The sequence below is a fragment of the Euleptes europaea genome, chromosome 7 (assembly GCF_029931775.1).
Source record: "Euleptes europaea isolate rEulEur1 chromosome 7, rEulEur1.hap1, whole genome shotgun sequence".
Lineage (NCBI taxonomy): Eukaryota > Metazoa > Chordata > Lepidosauria > Squamata > Sphaerodactylidae > Euleptes > Euleptes europaea.
The window spans coordinates 89,713-108,630 of record NC_079318.1 but is presented as its reverse complement, the minus strand read 5'-3'; the positions used below and the strand labels follow the sequence as shown (position 1 = coordinate 108,630).

Here is an 18,918-nt window from a genome sequence, read left to right as displayed (position 1 = left end):
TCCCATTGCCACCACTGAAATATCTCCATCCTCCCATTAACTTGTAGCACAATATGAAAACCAGCTGGTGAAGCAGTGTGGGGGTAGGGATGAAGGACAGACTCATGGGAGAAGGAAAGGTATAGAAAGGTAAGCAAAGGAATGTGAAAAGTATCACAGGAAATAGTGGGAAAGGAGGATGTGTAAATAAGGAGAAGGAAAACAAGAAGGGGATAAGGAATCGGTTCGGGAACAGGGCATGAGGTGGCAAGCGGGATACCAGGGAACACATTAGCTGGTGCTGTGTTGGGGGATCACTGATTTTGACAATGGGGGACAGTTATCTGAAGTCTGATAACTTCCATTAATATAGTTTTATGCAGAGTGGATAAAAATCTGTGGGTTTTTTTTAATGAATTTTTTAATTTAAAATTGGATTTTTAAAATTTAAATTGGATGTTTTTGATAAAAGGCTTTTTGAGGGAAATCTATCTAAAGATAGTTTTCTATTCAAGAAGCATTATAGTTCAAAGGTTATTAATCATGAAATAAGGATTAGTTTTTAACTATGTAACATAAGACTATATATTGTCGAAGGCTTTCACGGTCAGAGTTCATTGGTTCTTGTAGGTTATCCGGGCTGTGTAACCGTGGTCTTGGTATTTTCTTTCCTGACGTTTCGCCAGCAGCTGTGGCAGGCATCTTCAGAGGAGGAACACTGAAGGACAGTGTCTCTCATTGTCAAGTGTGCAGGAAGAGTAATATATAGTCAGAAAGGGGTTTGAGCTGAATCATTGTGTGTCTCTGCATCGCAGTAGAAAAGTTAAAGAACAAAGTAGATGTGCTTTCTTGTTCCGAAGTATTTCCAATCTCCGGGTCTGTTGAAATATTTCCTCCCCGTAGAGGCATTCAAAATATTGTCGAAGGCTTTCACTGTCAGAGTTCATTGGTTCTGGGCATGATTATGAGCACAATCCTGAAGGGGGTCAAATTGGCATAGGCGCCGGTGTGACCCTACACTGACGTAAGTGCCCATTTCTCCCAGGATAAGAGGCATTTACGCTGGCACGGGGCATTCACACCAGCACTGGTAAGCGTTGTGCAAAATCCCGGAAGTGGGAGCCCACACTGTTATGTGAGGGGTTTTTCCAGGGGGCAGAGCTGCCTGTAGGCAGCATCCTAACACCTCTTGCTCCGGGAACGCCCCCTCGAGTTTCAGCTTTGCTATGCTACCTTTTTGGGTGGTGTAGCCTCTGTTTTCTATGGGGGTGTTTTCCCCATTTAACATTTTAAATTATTTTATTTTCTCTGGGGGGGCCGGGAAGCCTCTGTGGAGGTAGCATGGCTGCACCACTCCTGACTGCTGTGCATTCATCCCCCCTTCAGGAATGGGCTACCTGACTGGAGCCTAGTCCCCAAGTATCACTAACTGACTACAGCTGGCTATAAGGGTCCATGAGGCCATTTCTGTTTCCAGGATGTTAACACTTCCCAATCCTATGAACATTTACTCAGGGGTAAGTCCCACTGACTTCTGTGGGATTTAATGATAAACAAACATGCTTTTTTGTATTTTTTTAACTAGGTACCTGGAAGCTACTATAACACTGTGGCTAAAATTACATGTGTCCTGTAGTAGGGTTGAAATGAGTTTGCAAGGGAGTCTTCTATATGCATCAGACTCAGAAACCTGGTACAAGTGGACTTAAAACGTCCTTTTTATTTTTCTCCTGTGCACTAACAGCAAGAGAAGAATTGAAAATATTTTTGGCTGTATTTTTAACACAAAATTTAACAACGTTCATTGCAGACAACTTGGGTTACCAGTAAATATTTGTCAGTGCTATCCATAGTCCTGAGTAAATTTTGTGATGTAATACCTAGGTGTAATGTTTGCTATATTGGTATTGTTGCACTTAGTCAGGTATCTAAGTCGCTTTTGATATGTATAAATGTACAAAAAACATGCCCTGTTAATCATAGCAATGAGGTATGCAAACTTTTCTCATTGTCTATTAAATTGCTAATATTGCTTAACAGTTCAGAAGTTGTTGAGTGCTGATAAGTTCAGCTTAATCAGCCTACTGCATTGATATGGCTTAGTATTATGTCTTGCAAATTAGAGTCAAAGCTGATTTAGCAGTTTCACACTCTGATTTCAAAGGTTCTTTTTTGCAAATGTGTTGGTACTAACACGTTTAGATAGCAAAGAATGCAAAAGCATCTATTCAGTATTTTTAATGTCCTCTAACTCAGCACTGTTGTTAATGACATTTTTGCACATAAATTTAGGCACACAATAGGGAACTGCAAACTGGGTAGCAGGCTGTCTACCTCTGGAACACAGAAAGAAAAGAAAATTTATCAGTGTGAGCCATGTTTTGAAGTGTATCTTTATTAATTAAAAAATAAGAAACATCTCTGCTCATTTCTCAACTCTTACAGGCACTGCGGAACTCCATCCCCAATAATTTTAACCAGAAAAAGGGTTAGCCAAACAGGTTTTGAATGTATATTTTTTTAATTTATACCCCGTTCTCCCCAGCCAAAGTCGGGCTCAAGGCAAGTGACAATATTAAAATCAACATAATTCCCAATATCTAAAATTCTTTAAAACTAAAAATTTAAACAGTCTAAAAAGATGGTCTAAAACATTAGATGATGCTAAGTCCAGCACTGGTGAGAAAACAACCAGCAGGCCACCCCGTCTAGCTTATGACAACAGGTAAAGAGGGGGAGGACAGGGAGGCCAACGTGGATGACATCCGCGGCTGCCCTCAGTTGTAGGCCTGGTGGGAAAGCTGTTTTACAGGCCCTGCGAAACTCCTTCAAGTTCCGCAGGGCCCTGATGTTACTTGGAAGAGTATTCCATCAGGCTGTCCTCTTGTCAAGGACAGCCGCACAAAAGATGGATCTGATCACTAAGAGCCAGCATGGGTTTCTCAAGAATAAGTCATGTCAGACTAATCTTATCTCCTTTTTTGAGAAAGTTACTACCTTGCTGGATCAGGGGAATGCTGTAGACATAGTTTATCTAGATTTCAGTAAGGCTTTTGATAAGGTTCCACATAGTATTCTAGTTGACAAATTGGGAAAATGTGGGTTAGATCCTATTATTGTTAGATGGATCCGCAACTGGTTGACAGATCGTACCCAAAGAGTGCTAGTTAATGGTTCCTCGTCCACTTGGAGAGAAGTGACTAGTGGAGTTCCTCAGGGATCTGTGCTGGGCCCGGTGTTGTTCAACATCTTTATAAATGATTTGGATGAAGGAATAGAGGGGATGCTTATTAAATTTGCAGATGATACTAAATTGGGAGGGGTAGCAAATACAGTAGAAGACAGAGGCAAGATGCAGGATGATCTTGACAGGCTGGAGAATTGGGCTAAAACTAATAAAATGCACTTCAACAAAGACAAATGTAAAGTTCTGCATTTAGGTAGGAAAAATCAAATGCATAATTACAGGATGGGGGAGACTTGTTTGAGCAGTAGTGTGTGAAAAGGATCTTGGGGTCTTAGTAGACCAAACACTGAACATGAGTCAGCAGTGTGATGCGGTAGCTAAAAAGGCAAATGCAGTCTTGGGCTGCATCAACAGAAGTATAGTGTCCAGATCGCGCGAAGTGATGGTATCGCTTTACTCTGCTCTAGTTAGACCTCAACTAGAGTACTGTGTTCAGTTTTGGGCACCACAATTTAAGAAAGATGTAGACAAGCTGGAAAGTGTCCAAAGAAGGGCAACAAAGATGGTGAGGGGTCTGGAGACCAAGTCTTATGAGTAAGGAGCTTGGTATGTTTAGCCTGAAGAAGAGAAGACTGAGAGGGGATCTGATAACCATGTTCAAGTACTTGAAGGGCTTTCATATAGAGGAGGGTGCCGAGTTGTTTTCTGTTGCTCAAGAAGGTCGGACCAGAACCAACGGGTTGAAATTAAATCGAAGAGTTTCTGTCTAGACATTAGGAATAATTTTCTAACAGTTAGAGCGGTTCCTCAGTGGAACAGGCTTCCTCGGGAGGTGGTAAGCTCTCTTTCCCTGGAGGTTTTTAAGAAGAGGTTAGATGGCCATCTGTCAGCAATGCTGATTCTGTGACCTTAGGCAGATGATGAGAGGGAGGGCATCTTGGCCAACTTCTGGTCACTAGGGGTGTGGAGGGGGGAGGTAGTTGTGAATTTCCTGCATTATATAGGGGGTTGGACTTGATGGCCCTGGTGGTCCCTTCCAACTCTATGATTCTGTGATTCCTAGTGCTGGATGTGCAATATAGTTGAATAAACATATTTTATTGGTTTTTTTTAAAGCACCCCCCCCCCCCGCTGCCCTTTGTTTCAGGTGACCACAGACAATTCTGAGCATGATGTGGGGATGTATAGTGGGAGGGGAGAATTAGTAAAAATAAAAATGAACATCAGATCCAACTTTTGATCTTGTGCTTCAGCTTATCTGAGGTTCTATTATATTTTGCATGTCCCTTTTGGCCATTTGGAAAAAGCAGCTAAACTGTAAACTTCACACTTAAAATAAAACACTGCAAGATAATTAGCTCCAAACACCCTGCTGCTCACCATACTTGTTTACGTTAAATATAATAATGTTAATTTTCTAGTTTAAGGTGATCTTTGTATTATAAACAGAGAAAGAATATCCTTCTTTACTCAATGATCTATTAAGCTATGGAATTCTCTGCCAGAGATAGTGATGGCTCTGAGCATTTGGTGTGTGTTTTTTTGCCGTCAAGTCACATCTGGCTTATGGTGACCCCTGGTGGAGTTTTCAAGCAAGAGACGTTCTGAAGTGGTTTGCCATTGCCTGGCTCTGCATCATGACCCTAGTATTCCTTGGAGGTCTCCCATTCAAATGTTTGCCAGGGTCAACCCTGCTTAGCTTCTGAGATCTGACCGAGATCAGGCTAACCTGGGCCGTAAGCATAGATAACTTTAAAAAATAATTAGACAGATTCATGGAGTAGAGGTCCATCAATGACTACTAGACATGGTGACTGAAGGGAGCCTCCATCTTACACAGGCAGCAAACCTCTGAATTATCAGTGCTGGGAGGTGGCAGTAGGGGACAACCTTGGCCTCTGTGTCTGTTTGTTTGATCCCCCAGGGCAACTGGTTGGCCATTGTGTGAAACAATGCACTGGACTAGATAGATCACTGCTCTGATCCATCAGGCTGTTCTTATATTCTAACATACGACTTGCAGTTCTTAACTAGACAAAGTTCTTTTAGCAGAATCTTTGGCATGTTAATGGAGGAGAGTGGCATTCATAGATGATGCCTTTACGTGAAATACTTGCAAATCCTGCGGCTTCTAGTTTTTGATTCCTGAGCTTCAAATACTTCTAGTATACCCCAATCCCCTATTATATAATGCACCTTAAACACAGGGCATTTTCTTGAGTTTTTTGTGACCATGTGTGTACTTTGATATGCCAATGCTGCTTTTATATGGATCTTGTGCTTTTGTTTTAGTTGTTATACGAACTACTTTACAATGATTTTGTGTTACAAGTTGAACTTAACATTTTTAGGCTGCTTTTTATATTGTATATTGATGGGAACTGGTTTTGGCTTGTTATGCTTTTTCTTTGATTAGTTTTAGTTTTACTGCTGTTCATTTTTATTATGAGTGTTTTAATGCTTGGATATTTTAAAGCCATTCTGTTATACTGGGATATGTATTCATAACTTCAGATCTATTGAAAGTGTGGATTACAAGTTCCGTATATACTCGGGTATAAGCCGACCCAAGTATAAGCCGAGGTGCCTAATTTCACCCCCAAAATGGGGAAAAATTAGGCACCCACGTATAAGCCGAGGGGGAAATGCACCCCCTCCCCCCCGCAGGCTTACCTGACTGGGCTCCAGGCGCGCAGGCAGGCGGTGGTGGCGGCAGCCCCCTCCCTGCGCGCAGGAGGCCCTGCAGGCCGCTCCTGGCCCGCAGGGAAGGTGCGCGGGCAGGTGGCGGCGGCCCCCTACCTGCGCGCAGGAGGCCCCGCAGGGTCAGCTGGCAAGCGGGAGGACTGGCCCGGGTGAGGTGGGGGGGCGGGGTGGGGGTGAAGAAACCGCCGCTGCCGCGCAGAAGGCGCAATCGCGCAGTTAGCGCGACGATCGCGCAAAAGGCGCGATTGGGTGGGGTGGGGGGGAGAAACCGCCACCGCGCAGAAGGCGCGATCGGGTGGGGGGGGAAGAAGCTGCCGCCGCCGCCACACAGAAGGTGCGATCGGGTGGGGGGGTAGAAGGCGGGAGAGCCCGCCCTTCAGCTGGCCAGCGGGAGCGCGCTGGGAGAGGGACCGGCAGGCGAATTACCGTATTGACCCGAGTATAAGCCGAGGTGAGTTTTTTAAGCCAAAAATCATGGCTAAAAAACTCGGCTTATACTTGAGTATATACGGTACATCAAATGACTAATGTATGGAGGTTGGGTGTGCAGAGGAGACCAAGACTGTCAGATGAATGAAAAGATGTATGAAAAGAGTATGTGGGGCTGTAAATTGGTAGATGTTAATGTAAATCTGCTATTGGAGGGTCTCAGTTATCATAGAGATGTCTTGAAACTAAATAATTTGAATGCACAACCATATACAGTAGAACTTGTTAATACTTGACTACTGGGAACCAGTATAGTCGACCAGTTTACCATGTGGCAGGATTTTCTGTTTGCCTGTAGTACTGCAAATATCGTGCCACTTTTTTTCACCATGCAGTCGGAATGTTATGGTTTGTGGCCTTCACTAAGTGGTAAAGCTTTCCCATGTGGTTGGATGGCCCTCTTATTAGTATATGGGTCATGATATAGAATGGGAAAGGTAAGCTGCAGAGCACCATGGCTGGAATTGTCTTTTAAGGACTGGTTTGATTTACCTGGGTTTCAGATGTAACAGCATGGCCCAAGGTTACCTAGAGAGCTTTTATATACTTATATCTGTATATACGTATATGAGTATATCTATATATCACACACACAAAACTGGATTTTAATGTTTAAATGTAACCATTCAGGGCTTTCTTCCTTCCTTTTCTTCATTTCAAATTTAGAGACTTTTTTGGGGTCATTTAAATTATCTACAACATGTGCCAGTTTTAACCTCCCATCCAGCCATATTTTCAGATGTAGAAACAATTTTTGTAAAAAACCTGCAGCAATGACAAGGGATGGGTAGAGTGGATGACTTCATTCCATAGCAACCTAATGAGGTGGAGCAACAGACACAACAGAATATTACCAAGCCAGTTGGGGTCAGTTGTATTGCAACATTTCATCAGGTATTTAAAAAGTGAGCAAACTCCCCTACATTTTCCATGTGATCAGCCAGTTTTCTATAAGTAGTATAAAGGCACGACCTTGCATATTGATATACCACTTAATTAGCCACCCCAACCTTTCTGAATATCCTGTTCCCCACTCCCTGCTATATCACCATATTTCTGCCTGTCCCTGTGTATAGAACTTGTAATCTGTGAGGGCTATATAAAGCCCAGGGATGCTTGGGGGCCTTTCCCCAGAAAAAAATGGTAGTGGTAATTTTTGGGTTTGACCTACAGTGGTCTTGTATCCCCCTTATGAACATTCTCTACCACCCCTAACCAACAGGGAAGTGTTTTAGACCTTTGAGGTCACCCAAATGAGGTTTCAGAAAAGACTGTTTTGTGAGAAGACACTCTTGGTATAAGAGCATGGAGAACTCTGTGGGATTTGGTAACATCGGCCAAGATGTGTTTTTGTAGTAAGGGATCTAGTATGATATAGCCCAGTCAAGTGGAAGGCAAGGCAAGGTAAGTGAACCTCCAGAGGTAACTTTAAAATAATTCTCTGATATGACAGTCCCTGAGTCACGTAAACATACTAAGGGCCCTTTGGTTGGGTGAACTCACTATATCATCCCAAGCTAAAACATGTTTTGGGGCACTTGTGGAATTTGTAATCCTACTAATGGCTAAAACTCTGTAATGTAGCAGTTCGTTGTCTGAGAATACATTTAAATGCATTGGCCCCACCTTGACCCATCTGCTCTTTCAGCCTGAGCATATTTAGATTGGATGTCCACCATGGAGTCACTTACTGTGTTTGTAATGAAGGTTCAGGACACATGAGTAGACAGATATCTGATGATGTGAGACTCCATAACTCTTGCTGTCAGATGAGTGTGTGGCTAATTATACAAATCAAGAATTTGATCAATATGCAAGATAGGGCCTTCATACTACTATATTCTTTCTCTGGGCAAGCATTGTCATTGTATGCTGAAAGAAATAATTGTCAGCTTGTTGAGGCATTTTCAACAGTTTGGATTCATACTATTGGAAACAGAGGAAGGGATCTTCTGAAACTCTGGGGGAACTCCAGTCAGATTGATTGTATCCAAACCATAGTATACTTAAACTTGTTTTAGAGTAGTATAGTATTACTACTATTAGGAAACCCATTTGTGGCAAAGATTAGAGATTTGTGTGTGTCCTTTAACCACCACTAAAGGGATATTTTAAATTCCTTGTACAAGAATGATGTCTTACTAAATTCCAGTATTGTCAAGGATTAATGAAGGTAGGCCGTAAGAGTGATGATTGCTACAAAATGGAAGTCAGAAGTGTCCAGATATAGAAGATTGGAAAGATAAGCTAGCAGAGTATGCAGTAATGGCTAAATTGACAAATTATGTGAACAAAAGATCCAGTCAAGAGTTTCAAAAAAATTGGAAGTTATACTATGCATATGTCTCGTAATAATGTAAAACTGGAAATGAAAATGTTGAGTTATGAGTTAATAATGGAAAAATATACAATTGAATCTAGTGAATATATTCAAATATATCTAAGCAATTAGAATGATCTATCATAAAATGGTTTGCCTATGCAAGTTTATAGCACCTATCTCATGAGATAGCAAGATTGATTAATAAGCAGTAGATTCAGTGTTATAAAGTAATAGATTTAATATTGTCGAAGGCTTTCACGGTCAGAGTTCATTGGTTCTTGTAGGTTATCCGGGTTGTGTAACCGTGGTCTTGGTATTTTCTTTCCTGACGTTTCGCCAGCAGCTGTGGCAGGCATCTTCAGAGGAGTAACACTGAAGGACAGTGTCTCTCAGTGTCAAGTGTGTAGGAAGAGTAATATATAGTCAGAAAGGGGTTGGGTTTGAGCTGAATCATTGTCCTGCAAAAAAGTAACAAAGATAATGTGCTAACCATTGTCCTGTAAGTATCAAGATAATGTGCTGACACTTGACACTGAGAGACACTGTCCTTCAGTGTTACTCCTCTGAAGATGCCTGCCACAGCTGCTGGCGAAACATCAGGAAAGAAAATACCAAGACCACGGTTACACAACCCGGATAACCTACAAGAACTAATAGATTTAATGTTATAAAGCTATGACAGTAATTACAGGGAAGACAACAAGAAAGAAACAAAAGGTCCACACAGATAAATTTTATTTTAGTATATTTTAGATCTTGTATATGTATTGTGTTGTTTGTGATGTATTATTCTGTCATATTTGTTTATATGTTTATATTTATATGAAATAAAAAATAAAAAAGGATTAATGAAGGTAGTTAGAGTCTATGACTTGAGTTCATGGAAGGCAACATCACCAAGGTGGGGCAGCGCAGTATGGTATGGTTTTTCATATTTGGTAATGATGGCAATTGTTACTTTAGTGAGAAACATTGACAGTGTCTGCAGAAATACTGGCTTCTATCTTCTGAATCCAGTTATTAGCAAGGCTTCGAACAGCCCAATCCTGTCCTCCAAGGACGAAAGTCAGGAGGCCAGGAAGGGGCTGTGCTGGCGTTGGGGCCCCCTGTGCTGGCGCCTGAGCTACTTCCTCCGCAGTGAGTGGCCCCAACGCTGATGGGGAGGCTTGGACGCCAGCACACCGGTGTCAAGAACAGCATTGCTGCGACTGCTTTTTAGCAGGTGTAGCATCGCTTTTCTCTATGGGGCAAAAAGGCCCTTTTTTTTTAAAGCCTTTAAAAGGCTTTTTTTAAAAACATTTCAGTGGCCGTGAAACGGCTTTGGAGACACTGCAGCAGCGCCTTGGCCATGCCGTCCCCGGTCAACAAAAGATTAGGAATGGGCTGTGAATAAGTTGTAATGTTTAAAATGCTGGCTCACTTCTCTGTTTTCCCTTCTTAAGTCAATGCTAACATGGGACTAAAGTGATTCTATAAGAGAGTTCACTATTTTAAGTTTGTTATCTGCACGTCTACAGGTGCCTTTTTTGTACATTTAAAAGGTGTGTGTATTCTCAGCATATTTCATTTTGAGCAGATCTGTGCGAAATCTTTAACTTTACCTCTTTACATATGCAAAGGAGAACAGTGTGTTCTTAATTTCCTTTCATTTCCCATGAGCTTTGCGTGTTTTTTAATCAGCATCAAGTATAATAGCATTATACAAAATGGTATTGTGTTTGCCAGTTAAACTTAAATTAGTCTTACCGCAAGGTAAATAAACTTGAGAATTTGAAGTGTCTGCCCTACCCAAGGATGAGTATCTTATTTAAGAGTTGGAAAACTGCATTTAACTCAACACAGTTCAGTTGTCCAAAATATCTGGGCTCCCCCATAAAGCAGCATTTCAGGGAGCATTTGGGCTGCAGCAGGAGTGGGGAGGTGAGGAAGTCACGCTCTTCAGGCGGCGATCCCTTCTGTCCGCAGAAATTACTGGTAAATTTAAACCATAATATGAGTATGAAGGGTCTGAGATGATGTTCCCAAGATTTAGCTCTGGTTACTTTGATCCGGGTCCCAGATCTCTTTTTGTTGGCTTTCATAAGGCTTCCACATGGCATATTCATGATGGATTCCCTACAGAGTACTTGTAGCTTGCCGAAGAGGGAAAGGTGAATTGTATTTCATGGGTGCATGTTGTATCTCTGCATATTTACTGTGTTTGGAAAGAGCCCAAAGAAGGAAATGCACAGTTCCCGTTCCATAGTAATATGTAGCACAACATCTTTGTAATATGTAACACAACTATCTTCACATTTCCATGACCATAGCAAATTATGGGGTGCACAAAAATATTCATCATAATGGTGTCAAAATATGAGAAGTTGGACCGATATGTTACAGATGGGAACTCTGCATGTGCCACCATTTTTGGTGACTGTCTCATGTTTCCTATATAATTTGTTGCTGTGTCCTGACTCAACTTTAGATATTCATCACCATGAGCAATATTTCAAGTATCGTTATCCCAGTACCATTAAAACAAAATTATCATTAACAGTCTAAAAAAGAAAAGTGAACGAAAAGTATCCTCTATAGTGAATCCTTTTGATATAATTTTATTCCTCTTTATCTGTGCCTGACTGAAGAATAGTTGCAGATTATTATTATTAGATTTTTATCTAATATTTCTTCCAAGGAGGTTCGGGCAGCCAATATTTCCCCTCTCATTTTATTCTGTGTTTATTTAATTTTTAAAAATTATATCCTATCCCCCCAATAGCTCAACAGTCTCATGATGGAGTGTCAGGCTTAAGGTTACCCAGTGAACTTCATGGGAGTTTGAGTGGGAATTCGAATGTGGGTCTTTTGGGTACCAGTCTAACATTCTTAAACACTACACCACAGTGAGTCTCATATTAATTCAAGATCGGTGTAGTAATGACTTAAAAATGTACAGTTAAAACCCAGTGGCAACTGGCCAGTTAATGGCCCCTTCCTCTGACACTCCGTCAGGCAGCAAACCTCACATTACTGTTTCGTTTCTGGAAACATGGCTGAATTGCTGTAGAGGAACCTCCTTGTGACGTGTTGTTCTTTCCGTTTGACCTACTCATAACGAGCCCACGTCCTCAACAGAAATGCTATTAATTGTGTTGTACGCTACCTCAGACTTCATAAACTTTCAGTTTAGGCTAACTGGTTAAGGGAGAAATGTTGTGAGGGTTCTCCCACCTTTAGTGCTGACTATGCTTTTTTGCATGCCTATTTATGGTCACAGAACATTTTCCCTTATTGTCAGTGAAACACACGTTGGAGTCATTTAGCAAGAGACGTTAAATAAGAGAACACCACAAACACAGTTGGTGGTTATCGCCCTAGGTGAGAATCAAATGAGAAGAAACCTTCTGCAGAGCTGTATCAAACGCAAAAACGTTGAACAAATGGCTCCTAACAAATGGTTGCTTTAAAGAATTTGAAGTCAACAGTTCGCTTGCAAGTGAATTGGATTTAACATATTAGACTGTGTGCTCACTCTGCAGCATATTCCAGTTACACTTCTACACATCTTTGATTCCCATTCCTTGGTTTGCATTTTGCCTTGTATCATCTGTTCCTTCTTATGCTTCTCAAGTAGCTATGCTGTCTTTTCCCTGATTCCTTATGACTGGTAGTTTGTGAAGGGATTGTTTTTCATGTGTTCTACATTTTACGGAAAATGTGCACATGAGGTAATTTTAAAGATGCTTTCATACAGTAAAGCAGGAGAAAAATCCTGTGAGCCTGGCAAAGGAAAGCAAAAAAATAAATAAAAACTCTTAGCACCAGCTACAGGCAGTAGGATATCTGGTTTTGTGTGGCAGCTTCTTTTTTAAAATAAGGAGAAAATGTAGTCCTCTTCTAACTGGTATAGTTGAGCATGGCGTTGCCATGTTTTATTAATCTCTGTGTGTGTGCGCATGTATGCGCCGGCAAGTCACAGCTGACTTATGGCGACCCCTTCTGGTTTTCAAGGCAAGACATGTTCAGAGATGGTTTGCCATTGCCTGCCTCTGTGTGGGCTGAGAGAGTTCTGAGAGAACTGTGACGGACCCAAGGTCACCCAGCAGGCTTAATGTGGAGGAGTGGGGAATTCAAACCCAGTTCTCCAGATTAGAGTCCGCCACTCTTAACCACTACACCATTATACATACATCTATATTGATCGGTGTGCTAATTAATCTCTATATTGATCTGTGTGCTAATTAATTCCTGCTAATTAAGGAATGCTGTGAATTTAAAACTTAGTCAAACACTGAATGGTAAGATTTTATGGACATGCACCATTTAATGGTGACTGATTTATATAATATGTGAGTGCTCTAATTGTCTATTTAAACATTTACCTGCTGAGTAGAGCAGTTATGCCACATGGGTGGGGAGGTAGTTGACTTCAGTTGGGCTGAGAACCTGCATGCACAAAAAGTCGATTGCACTGTGTACTGCATGGTTAGGAAGGAATGCCGTAAAACAGCCTGTTGGACCCATGAATACATGGATGCTGTATTGAACTGAGTATAAAAAAATCAGGTGTCGACAGCTTGCAAACATTAGCTGAACTGGCAGGTATTTGAGCATCCATACTACTAAGCAGCTGCCCTTCTTGTACCAGTGAAAAATGTAGTATCAAAATACTTGTTCCCAGAGAACACTGCAGTACTTCTGAAAGAAAGTTGGTATTTGATTTGACTTACCTGGACTCTCCACTGAAACTGATCTAGCTTGACTCTTCTCAGTGTATCTCAAGGAAAGCTAGAACAATTTTCTTGGTATCTAAGCCACTTTATTGGTTCTCTTAGCTGGGGAGTGTCCTACTTTAAAACATTTTTAAGCCAACACACTTCCTTACCCCCCAAAGTACTCTTAAATTCATACATAGCAATCTTTTGACTACACTAAAAGTACCAGAGTAGGCTCTTGCATGACAAATGTATGCAACCCATGTGGTCATGATTATTATGTATTTCAGTGAACATCGAAATTACTACAATCCATTACTTTAATTCTTGGTTCTTATCGTATGCAACTCATGTTGACAAGAAAGTATAGCATGGGAAGTGACCATTAAGGTTTATGAAGAAATAGCTGGTGAAAGCAACAGGGATTTCACATGGAAACCCCCCTGGGTAATTTCTGTTTAGGAAATAACCTTTTTCTAAATATGTACAAATAACTAAATTTGTTATATGATAAATGTAACCTTGAGTAAGTCCACATCTAGTCACATACAGGAGTGATTATCCCTAGTTCACTAAACAAGAGAGTCTGCAACATCAGTGGGAAGGAAAATAAATTTCTTGCTGTTGTATCGACTTGTTAACAGATTCTTACGTCTCCCTGTGGTATCAGCACATTCGGCTGAAAATTAATTCCTTAGGAATTAACTTAGACTCTAAATAATTGTGAGTCCCATATCCTTTTTATCATCCGGCAAAGAATAAGGGACACTGAGGAACAGATTATATCGGCAGGCTCCAGGAAGACATGCTCCCCCAGTTTTCACGGATTGTCAACCTCTACCCCAGGGGGAGCCCCTTACATTCAAAACATCACCAATCCCCTCCATCGGCGGGCTTTTACGCTCGCCAGGCTGAATGTCTTTCCCTCGGCAGTCCTTTTCAGGAGATTTCATAATATCCCATTTAAAGATAGATTATGCAAATACTGTCTCCTTGAACCTGACTCTTTAACTCACATTTTACTGCTCTGCCCCTTCTTTTCTAGTCTAAGAAATCGCTTCATAGACCCAAGTATTATGAATTTCCCTGGCCTAGCGAAGAGGACCACCCAACTCTTATTAGCCGATAAGTGCCCCTACATGACCGAAGCAGTTGCCAAATATTTAGCAAAAAATTTATCTATGAATCTCTGCACTGACAAGCAATAGCTTGTCTATTGCAAACGATACCTGTTTTTATAATGCTTTTTTACTACTGTATTTTATTGAACCCGATAAGTTCTGTATTGCCTTAACCTGCTTCTTTTATGCCATTAAAGGTTTGATGTATGATGATGATGCTGTTGTATGCATCCTTTTAACATGTTGTTAAGGGGACCAGGTACAATTCTCTGTGTATATGTATGTTGGGAAAAGGTGTAAGATATAAAATATTGTCAAGGCTGTTGTGCCCCATGCCAAGTAAAATCTGAACTAAGGAGACTGAAAAGCTGTAATTGGAATAAACTATACAAGTGAGACAAATATTGCTTGTTTTTAGTATGACTTTTAGAAGGTAGTTTTTTTGTTGTTTTTTTAAATTACTTTTATTTTCAAGCCCTGGACAAATTGGAGCTCAGAAGAGCATGAAAGTTTGACATTCGTTGACTGTAGGGTAAAATTCAGGAAGTATGAGTTAGGCACAAGGAACTGAATTTGGCCAGATGACACTAAGTTTCCAAGGTTACCTTAAATGATTACTTGTATTTAAAAATATTGACCAGTATTAAGAAAATGTGCATGTCCAAACTCTTATCATAATAGAAGCTAATAGCCAGAGGCACCACATCAGAAACTCACAAAGCAAGAAAGCTGTATGAAAGAAATGTGTGGAAAGTTGGGGCCCATTTTTCTGGGGGCTGCACATGGCCTAACCAAATAAATAATGCTATGTACGTGTTACATACCAATGTTTTAAACAATGTGAATGAAATAAAGACAAGCAGTGCGCTCATCTGAAAGGTTCTTTTGTGGGGAGGGAGCAAAGCCATAACATCCAGTGTCTATGTAGTTTTCACAATTGAAATAAGTTTTTTTTTAAACTGTGTGTAAAAGAGATTTTCAAAAGCATTTGTCTTTTTAAAAAACGAAAAACACTGGATGCTAAATTTCATACTGGGTATTGGATTCTGCCCGTTTTTGTCAGCCCAAAAGAATATCTTTTTTAAAAAATATATAGATTTAAGACTATGTTTTCATCTGTACCAAAGGATTTAGGAATTAGTTTTTAAAGGTGCAGCCTACATTGCAGAAATGAAGCTTTGCACAATTAGCTATATAAGTAATGTGATCTATGACCAGAGTTTCTATTTTTGTTGGTGTAACGTGGAAGAGTGGTACGCTGCAGTACTTGCAGTCAAAAAGCTCTGCTCGTGACCTGAGTTCGATCCCGACGGAAGTCGGTTTCAGGTAGCCGGCTCAAGGTTGACTCAGCCTTCCATCCTTCCGAGGTCAGTAAAATGAGGAAGATGACTGGGGAAGGCAATGGCATAGTCTGTATACATAGTCTGCCTAGTAAATGTCGGGATGTGACATCACCCCATGGGTCAGGAATGACCCGGTGCTTGCACAGGGGACTACCTTTACCTAACATGGAAGATTACACAGGAAACACACCCTGATTAGTCCATTCTCCTGCTACAATATGTACTTGTGCTTTCTCTCCTCCCACCAGGAAAAATCAGAGATTCCCAGACAACCAGAACTGAATCTGATGTCGTGCCAAAAGTCACCAAAATGATTGTGTCTGGCAAGAAACGATCTACTGGCTTTGAAGTTCCAGGGTAAGCCTTGACTGTTCTTGAAGCTCACTTCTAGATCTTCCTTCACTATGATGCACCTGTGGCAAGGTTTCTTTTTTCTATTTTTACAGAAAGTTAGTATTGTATGCTACAAAACTAAGCAGTATGGCTTCTTGTTTGACTCATAACTACTTTCAGAAGAAGCCATTTTTGCATTACAGGTTTAAAAAATCCTTTCACTCTGAGTAGCACAGGGAGAGAACAGCTATCAGGCTTACTTAAAAACTCTGCTTCAGAGTCCTGCATTTTTTGGACGTTCATTTAAAATACAGCAAGATAAGTTGCTTGAAACATAATTACTTCAAGGAAAAATGTGTTTGGCATAAATCCGTAGGCCCAAGAGTGCTATACTGTCAGCTGTTGATTATTGGCATGCCCCCCAGTTAGAGCTGGTGTGGTGTAGTGGTTATGGTACCAGAGTATGGTTGTGGAGACCCTGAATTAAAATGGCAGCTGTTCAGCCATGAAAGCTTACTGGGGGACCTTGGGCCAGCCAGGTATATGCAGAAGGCTCCAAACTGTCTTAAGAAATCATAAATAATTACCAGAGATAAATAAAACAATTAATTGGTTGATTTATTTATCTTTGTGTTGCATCTTATTACTCCTTTCGTAGGTCTCTGTGCACCAACAGCGGTCCTCAGGCAGCCATTCGTTGGCTGTCCCACCACTTACAGCTCATTCTGGGGCCTTTTGGCCCCAGAGCTCAGGAATGGGCTGTTAGAGGGAAACATTCATTATGAGAAGACAAAAGTAACAGTATTCAGGAAAAGGCCTAAAATATCTCCTTGGAGTATCCTAGGTAATCCAATTAAGCAGTGCAGCTCCTGCAAGTACCTTGGAGTTACATTCAAGGAGCCCCTAAACTAGAATGTGCATGTAGTTACAGTTAGGCCCTCTGCGCTAAGGATAGTGTGGTCCATTTTGCACTTTTTCTATTCAAACGGAGGCTTCCTTCTAGACCCTCCTTTATGGGGTGAAAGTATGGGGATGGAAAGAGGACAATTTATCTAATCTAGAAACTTTTCAAAACTATTTTCTAAAGCGTATTTTAGTTCTCCCTAAGGGGGACCCCAGCTGCCCTGATGAGAGCAGAAACTGCCCTCCCCTCGCTCAGGGCGTGCGTACATCTAGCTGTATTAACATTGTGGGGGGGAAATAGAACAGCTGGAAAAAATTCATTTAGCAGTTAATCATTTAATTTTATGCTACTGAAAAACCCATCATGCCTGGACTTCCTCAATAAGATACTATCTCAATATTCAATCCCAGACTATCTCTTAGGGCCATCAGCAGACATTTCCCAACTTAAAGACTGAGCCTATTAATCTGACACCCTGATGGATAGATCACTGATATTGAAATTGGTGACTGCCTCCTGGTTTAAATTTTGAAAAACTGACCATCTTAGAGTTCCCTACTTAGTCAATATTTCAAATCCCAAGCTTAGAGCAGCTTTTACATCCCTATGCTTTCAATCAATGCCAACGGCTGTATTGGCCAGTCACTCTTGTCAAATACCAAAAGATCAACGCTTTTGTATTTGTGGATCACCTGCTCTGGAGGATTTACATCACTATATACTTGATTGCTCTCTGTATGCAGAACCTAGGGCTAAATTTCTTGCCAGGTTGGTTTCTGGTTTAAATACTTGCTGTAGTGCTGAGAAATTAATATTTTTGTTAACAGACTCTGATGGGTTTGTTTCCTATAACACTTCCCTGTTTGCCTTGGCAGCAAAGAAAATAAGGTTCAACATAGCTTCTAAGAGAGCCAATCCTGTGAGCTGATTTTAATGGTTGATAGGTCTTACTGGTTTTTTGGGATATCACTGCAATTTTTAGTTAACATTGTTGTGCATTTAACTAAGAATATTTTCCCTTTTATTATGTATATTTATAACTATCAGAGGCAATTGCTGACATGTTTGTAATGGCCTATGGCTACATGCAAATAAAACTCATTCATTCATTCATTAACTAATGGGTAGTGCTTAAACCTCAAAACTGCTGCATCCCTCAGGCAGCCAGGGCCCCAAATCCATGATGCTATAACCGCAGTATAGAGAAGGAAAGGGGGGGGGAGCTATGGTTTTGGGCTATAACACCATTTTCCAGTTTTTTTAGGGTTGTTTGTAGGGATGGGGAGGTATCTCTGTATGATCCTCATTGGGGCTTTGGGAGGTGTAAGAACTCACAGTTCAGACTACCTGGAACCAACATGTTAGTTGCACCTCCCAGTTGTTGCTACTGGGCAGTTGGAATAGCCATTCTTTTTTTCTATTGGACACCCAATAGGTGAATTTGGATGTTCTGTTGTGAATAGGCTGGTAGTCACATCAGTGAGATCCAGTGTGTGAAAAACCAAGCCTCATGGAAGCTAAGTAATTGTGGCCATTTTTGACTTATCTCTAGGTCACTATTATTCTCCCCTTCCCTCATTCAATCTACATTTCGGACACAAGGAAGTTGGCAGGTTCCAAGCAAGTTCTCCCAGCATTTGTCCTCTTATTACATTTTTCTGTTATTCATGCCTTTCTTCTTGAAATGATGTTTCAGCAAAAGGAGATAATTTGGGTTGCTGCATTATGGGCTAGGTAATGCCTGTCAGTGTGTGAAACATGGAATATAGATTTCATGTCTAACACCAGTAGCTAATAGACTGTGCATTCCTAAGCTGTTGCGGGCTGTGTGAAAATTCC

At 41.0% G+C, this 18,918-nt stretch overlaps 1 protein-coding gene across 3 annotated transcripts in view; it reads left to right on the top strand.

The window, feature by feature from the left end:
- HBS1L (HBS1 like translational GTPase) overlaps window positions 1-18,918 on the top strand; it is a 108,712-nt gene that overhangs the window by 51,484 nt on the left and 38,310 nt on the right. For 2 of the 3 annotated variants that reach the window (XM_056852862.1, XM_056852863.1), the window contains exon 5: window positions 16,091-16,199. In XM_056852862.1, the coding sequence (XP_056708840.1) occupies window positions 16,091-16,199 (109 nt within the window). The remainder of the gene's footprint in view (window positions 1-16,090; window positions 16,200-18,918) is intronic. The other variant, XM_056852864.1, reaches the window with a different exon arrangement.